This window comes from Arachis ipaensis, chromosome B10 (assembly GCF_000816755.2).
Source record: "Arachis ipaensis cultivar K30076 chromosome B10, Araip1.1, whole genome shotgun sequence".
Lineage (NCBI taxonomy): Eukaryota > Viridiplantae > Streptophyta > Magnoliopsida > Fabales > Fabaceae > Arachis > Arachis ipaensis.
This window is the reverse complement of record NC_029794.2, coordinates 134,879,158-134,886,246: the sequence shown is the minus strand read 5'-3', so window position 1 is coordinate 134,886,246 and position 7,089 is coordinate 134,879,158. Positions and strand designations below refer to the sequence as shown.

Sequence of the window (7,089 nt, the reverse complement as noted above, 5' to 3'; positions counted from 1 at the left end):
TTACATTGATATATAAGATAAAATTAACTCTAAAAAAAAAATAAACAAAAAGAAAATAACATTAAGAAAAAAGAGAATTAGAAACAAGGCCTCTGCTGGAGAAAAAATCCTCCTTTCTGACCTCTTTAACAACTTCAACACATGGGATCCTTTTATGTTTGAAGACTTGCAAACGTATCATTTTGTTTTTACATATATACACAAGTGAATATCTTCTCACATATACTTCTTATTATCTTTTCATTCTAGGAAATTATTAGATTCAAATATTATCGTTGTTTATTATTATTATGAATCAAGGTTTGTTATCAATTGATTAAGTGGTGACATTCAGATTTAAATCTTGAGCTTGATGCAATTATAAATTTATCTTCTTTTTATTAAAATTTGATATAAAGAATATCTAAAATTAACCCATCTGAACAAAAGAATATATATATTTTTTTATATATTTGTTTACATATTTATTTAATTTTGTTATATTTACAAAGAGAAATACTCAGCAACCTATTCCGAATCACATCATTTATCAGAAGTATACAACAGAAAAATCATTCATATGCCTAAAAATCTCTCTTCACAAATCTGTCATCATAAGCAGTTCCCCCCACTTCTCCACCTCTTACTTCTGTTTCATACAATCATACACGATATTCATTAATAAAGTAATGGTATGTGTACTTAAATATCACGTTAGATCATATTTTTACAAATTATATAAATCACAATATTTACACTCTTTACTTTGCTCTAACCAAATTTTCATCCCAAACCTATAAATTAGCCAACTCTGGCATATTAGATTGCATATGGATTTTTTGTGTAAGACAGAAACACAGAAGCACCAAGACGAAAATAGATATCTTTTTTGTCCCTACTTTTAAAGAGAGAAAGATATCAAAACTTGTTGTCTATGGAACAGAAATTGTGTTTCTGTTCTTGTCTAATAATCAAACTGGTTTCTATATATCATGTCTCTATATTCTATTTCAAAGACAATATCCAAACACATAATATTTGACCAACTAAAGGAAGCAAAACCCTCAATTGCCATGCATGGTATCACTTGATGACTCGATCCTTATGCTTCTTATCTCAAGGTTATCTAGCTTCTTTGGTCTCTTGTAATATTTAAGCAACAGAGAACAACAAACAACACTAACAGAGGATGCAGCCATAGCAGCCCCCGCGATCCATGGTGGCAACCGAAATCTTGTAGAAGGGAATAGAGCTCCAGCAGCTATTGGTATGCCAAGCAGATTATAGCCCAAAGCCCAAAAGTAATTCAAGCGAATACGCGAAAATGTTTTTCTAGAAAGATCAATGGCAGTTATGACATCCTCCAAGTTGCTCTTCATTAGGACAATGTCCGCTGCCTCAATGGCAATGTCTGTTCCAGCACCTATCGCCATTCCCACGTCAGCTGCCACAAGCGCAGGCGAATCGTTGATGCCATCCCCTACCATAGCCACTGTGTGGCCAGATGCCTGATCACGGAAGAAAAAAAAGCAATGCATACATCACAGCTCCAAATATAATACTAAACTCAGCAATATAGACCCAGAAGTTAGAATCAAGCTTAATGGATATGACATTGATGTAGAATTAAAAAAGAGGCTCAAATTCACGATACATAGAGTGATAACATTCATGAGTACTGACTACTGACTGAAGATACTAAGCAGAAGAAATATATGGGCTTCATAGTTACTTTCTTCTCAAAGATAGATAAATCACCAAAATAAGAAAGACCTTTTTGCTGACAAAATGACACTTGAAAGTATAAAACTAGTTTGTGACCTGCAACAGGTGATAATTCTTTTAACAAAATACTCCTCCAAAGAATAAAATTGACTCGTGGCCCCTAAAAAAATGTCCATTGTTTGACAAAATAACCTAATATATGATGAAATTAGAGAAATAGAGGCTGTGGAATCAGGATTTTCTTAATTAAAACTTTAGTGATTTAGGATTAATTAGTCTCCACCTTTCACACAAATGTTGTGATATTTAGGTTAAAGGCATGAATGATCCCTTTCAAATTCTTGAAATTAAGTTGAAACATACTAGGTTGTGATCATTAGTCATAACAAGTACCTGAAATTCCTTCACTTTCTCTGCTTTTTGCTCTGGTTTGGCCTCAGCAATTACAGTCTCTATTCCAACCTCCCTTGCAATAGAATTAGCAGTGCCCCAATTGTCCCCTGTCACCATAATGCTCCTAATTTTCATGGACTTTAGAATAGAAATGACTTCTTCGGCACCTGGTTTCAGTGGATCGGATATTGCTAAAACCCCAATTACTTCCCTATTGATAGATACTAAAATCCCAGTTTGAGCCATTGCTTCAGCTTCAGCAAGTATATCTTCAGCATCACTAGGAACTGCAATACTGTGACTTGTCATTAAACTCTTGTTACCAACAATTATTTCTTGGTTTCGTACTGTGGCCTTCACTCCATGTCCTGTAATAGAAACAAAATCTTGTGCTTCCAGCCATGAAGGATTCTCTTCATCTTTAAATTTTTTCGCATATTCAACAACGGCCTTGGCCAGCGGATGCTCACTATTCTCCTGAGAAAGACAAATAACATTGTTGGCAATCATTACTATATGCATAAACATCTATTATATGAACTGTAGAACAACTTAAATAATAAATATCAAATTAGATTGGTATTATAGTTATGAAATAAGTTTTCTGAAATTGAATGTTGTTTGTCTCCTTACCTCAGCTGCTGCTACAAGTTCGTAGAAATCTCGGAGTGCCATATTTGTGAATAGTTTTGTGTTAACTACCACAGGTTTCCCAACAGTGAGAGTACCTGTCTTGTCAAAAACAATGCAATTCACCTACAAAAGAACAAGACAATCATAAGGATATTCAAGTATGGGTAGTGAGAAACATGAATCATATTGAAATATATATTGGGTTACAACATACAACAGCATTCCTCATCAACCAGCACATGCTTAACAAATACCAATACTAAATATGAAGAACAAAAGAACGATATATTACTTAATGCTCCTAAAACATTCTTAATTCTGGTTTTATTTATTCATTAAGTAACATATGAAAAGAACACGTCATACAGTTTAATTTCCCAACCTATGCATATTTGCTTCTCACTATTTTATGACTGAACCAATCATAATTCAGTTTTCAAAGGCTAACAGCATCTAAAAAGCAAATCCATAATTCAAGGAGCTAGTCGATCACACATGACATACCTTATGAGCACTTTCTAATGCTTGTCCTCCTTTAATTAGCACACCCTGAGAAGCACCAACTCCAGTGCCAACCATAACTGCGGTTGGCGTTGCTAAGCCTAAAGCACAAGGGCAAGCTATGACCATGACAGAGATCCCAAACTGTAAAGCAAGCTGAAAGCTATCCATAGAAGATGGTATCCAAGACTTTGGGTAAGCATTGAATCTTCCAGCCAAAAACCAAGCAAACCATGTTGTAAATGAGATCAAGATGACCTGAAATAAGAAGATATCAGTTTAAAATTTAGCCTTTAATTTTATATAAGCATAAGTGTTAAATCACTTGTTTTCTTCCCAAGTAAGAATTCTTGGATCATATAATTACCAGAGGCACAAAATACTTTGAAATGCGGTCTGCAAGTTTCTGCACAGGTGCCTTGGCCATTTGAGCTGACTCAACTAGCCGAACAATCTGCGAAAGTGCACTTTCTGATCCGACTCGTGTTGCCTTGATACGCAAGACTCCTTTCTCATTCACAGTTCCTCCAATAACAGTATCTCCTTTCCTCTTTGCCACAGGCCGTGCCTCGCCCGTTATCATGCTCTCATTCACATGACTCTGGCCCCATATTACAAATCCATCCGAAGCTACCTTAGCACCAGGGACGATTTTGATCACATCGTTCTTCTGAACTAACCTGCTGTCGATTTCTTCCTCACTAATGACATTTCCTTCATTGTCCAATGTCAGCAATATAGCTGTATCTGGTGTCAAGTTCATGAGCTTCGCAATCGCATTTGATGTCTTTCCCTTAGCCAAAATCTCAAGATACTTCCCAAGCAGAATGAATGAGATAAGCATAGCACTAGTCTCAAAGAAATCAGTACCCTTGAAATCCTTAGAGGTGGCTGCTCTAGCAACAGTGTAGACCGAATAGAAGTATGCTGCATTTGTTCCCAATGCAATCAAAACATCCATGTTAGCAGAGCCACGACGCAATGATTTGTAGGAACCAGAGTAAAATCGCCGGCCTATAACAAATTGAACTGGCGTCGCGAGCACCAATCTTGCAACCTCCCCCACTGTAAGCATATTGACAACTTTGGACTCAAGCACATCCTTAATTCCAGGGATATACATAAGAACCATTGAGGTTAGAAAGATGGGAATAGTAAACAACAAACTCCACAAGAAAGATCTGTAATACTGATCAATTTCCTTGTTTCTATGAGTATCCCTTCGGCCTCCTTCTTGAGGAAATATCTCCGCCTTGAAATGGCCGGACCCGGTTTCCTCAATCACTTTAATGAAATTCCTTGGTCCTGTCATGTCTGGCTTATAAGAGATTGAAACTTTATTCAATTCTGGGTGTATGTCTACTGCTAGGACCCCGGGGAGTGCCTGAAGAGATTCCTCAAGCAGTGTAATTGAACGGTCGGCCGATGCGCCTTTGACTTGGAGGTCTATCTTGCTCAAGTCTTCACCTGAACTGATGAGTACTGCTTCAAAGCCGGTGTCCTCTATGGCATCCATGATTTGTTCATAGGTAATAACATTTGGATTGTACTGAACTCCAGCTTCTTCAGTTGCTAAAGCCACTTGAGCTTTGATCACTCCTTGAAGGGCTTGCAGTGCAGATTCAACAGTGGAGGAGCAAGATGTGCAAGTCATTCCTTTAATCTGTATGCGGCATACTTGAACAGATTTGTCGGTCACATCATCTGTTAGTAACGTTGCTTCAAACCCGCAATCTTCAATTGCCTCTCGAATAGTCTCCTCCTAAGAAAACACACATATGTATAACAATAAGATGGAAATAAAGTTCAACTACAAAAATCAATGAATTGTATGTTCTATGTCAAGCATCAGCAGAAAGTAAAATTGACAAATGCACGCAATAATGAATTATCTAAATTGAAAGAAAAATAGGCGAATTATCTAAATCCTAATCTAACTTAACTTTTCCATATCAACATTTAAAGGAAACATAAAGATCAAAACCAAAATTTCTAATTTTTTTTTTCAGCTAATTTAGGTAAGCAATCTGAATGCAAATTAAGAAGAAATCCTTCGTGAAGCTTCGGAAATTCTCTTGAGAAATCCATCACATAAGGTTTTCAAATAAAAATTTGATGTCGGCTACAAACTTGAAAGGCTAATTCTATTGACGGTTCAACGCGAAGAGAAAAACTTACATTAACGAAGGATGGGAAGAAGAAGACTTGAGCACGGTTGTTGAGGACATCGACGAGAGCCTCTCGGATGCCAGGGAGGCGCTTGACGGCCTTCTCGACGGAGCCGGCACACGCGGCGCAAGTCATTCCGACGACCGAGAAGACCGCCGTGCTCTCCGGCTCGGAATCCGGCTTCTGGAGGCTGACTCCCTTGGGGTAGCTGGGCATGGACGGGTAGTGCGGGCGCGGTGACAGCTGTCCCCATCTGTCGTTCCGGAGGCACGATAATGCCAACAACTTTGCCATGTGGATAACTGAATCCGCCTTATGGCGCCAACAACTCTAACAACTCCAACTACTTTGATTTTCTGTTACACCTTTTTTTTGTTGTTGTTTGAGAATGGAGGAAATGAGGAACTAAAAGAAGCGCAAAACAGGGTCGTCTTCAATTTCTTGTGAATTAATAATGATCTGTTTGAATGTGATTCTGAGTTCTGACTTTAAATGATGGTGAGCGTTGGATTTTAAATTTTAAATTTATAATAAACAAAAAGGAGGCAAAGGCAAAGTGCAAGTTAAAGTGTTGGCGTGTGGGCCGAAATTCTATTGCGTTATTACTTACGTGGGCTTTTAAGCAACGCAACCTGGCTTCCTTCAACTGACAAAACCCAAAAAAAAAAAAAGTAAACTTAGGCTAAAGCAAAGTCGGGTAAAAAGTTTAATATGGTTAGTTAATAGGTGAAATTCGACTAAATTTTTAAAGTCTCATATTTATAATTTTTATCGTTTTAGTCTCTTAAATTTAAAATTACTTGTATTGATCTCAAAATACAGTTCTGGACATTATATTGGTCTCTAGATCCTTTATATTACTGAAGACATATGGTTAAAAAGCGTCGTTTCGTTTTGACACTTAAACAAGAAAAAAACGAGAAGAGAAAGAAGAGTTTATACTATGTGAAAATTATTATATCTCCATTCATTTTTCAAAATAACCTCATTTTTTTCTTGTTTAAGAGCTAAAACAAAAAGATGCTATTTAAGTATTTAACTATGTGTCTAACGTGATAAGTCAGAACTAGTTTAGCATTTTATTCGTTGACTCAATGCTAGAAAGGATTTAAGAACCAATATGATGGCTGAAACAATAAATTTTAAATTTAAAAGACTAAAATAATAAAGATTGTGAATATCAATGAACTACCGTGAAAATTTAGTTGAAAAATTCACATAAAAAGAAATTATAGGTGGTTTATGAAAATATGAGAGAAGAATAAAGTCAGGGATATTTTTAAAATCAACAATTTATAAAAAAATATAATTTTTAAAAATACAATTCGCCAGAAGAGAATTAATATAAAGAATTTTCAGGTTAATTATCTATGTAAATAACAAAATTATACTCTTTTTTTTTTTGTAATTTACCACTTTCGGTTCAATTTTTTTATGGGCACAATAAATCATTACTCAACATCTAAAGTTATCCACAACTTTTCTTCAAGAAAGTCATTGGTTTAATGACTTAGTGGAATAAATATAGTATTATAAGGGGACAAGCACATGATTATGGCCAAGAAAAGAGATAAAGGTGCATTCTGATTTCACAAAATCGCAAATATATACGCACAATATTCAGTGAACCAAGAAGAGTAGAAATATAAGAGTTTTATCAGAATTTGATCCAAGATATATATTTGCTTA

General features: G+C 35.8%; 1 protein-coding gene across 2 annotated transcripts; it reads right to left on the bottom strand.

Annotated features, from left to right (window-relative positions):
- Window positions 497-5,899, bottom strand: LOC107623484 (probable copper-transporting ATPase HMA5). Of its 2 annotated transcripts, XM_021114905.1 has the most exons (7): window positions 5,410-5,694; window positions 3,599-4,993; window positions 3,235-3,489; window positions 2,731-2,853; window positions 2,098-2,574; window positions 722-1,487; window positions 497-687 (listed from the first exon to the last, which is right to left on the bottom strand). In XM_021114905.1, exons 1-6 carry the CDS (start codon window positions 5,692-5,694, stop codon window positions 1,044-1,046), a joined length of 2,979 nt encoding a protein of 992 aa, XP_020970564.1. In that variant the 3' UTR covers window positions 497-687; window positions 722-1,043. The 2 variants fall into 2 exon arrangements, with proteins under 2 accessions (XP_020970564.1, XP_016181246.1); XM_016325760.2 differs by having other exon boundaries at window positions 497-1,487; window positions 5,410-5,899.

Bases quoted from the DNA above. Each gene is read 5' to 3' on its own strand.
- LOC107623484 (XM_016325760.2), bottom strand. From the start codon at position 5,694: ATGGCAAAGTTGTTGGCATTATCGTGCCTCCGGAACGACAGATGGGGA. The intron at 4,994-5,409 runs GTAAGTTTTTCT...GTGTTTTCTTAG, and splicing joins TCTTCCCATCCTTCGTTAAT to GAGGAGACTATTCGAGAGGC. The intron at 3,490-3,598 runs GTAATTATATGA...TTCTTATTTCAG, and splicing joins CAAAGTATTTTGTGCCTCTG to GTCATCTTGATCTCATTTAC.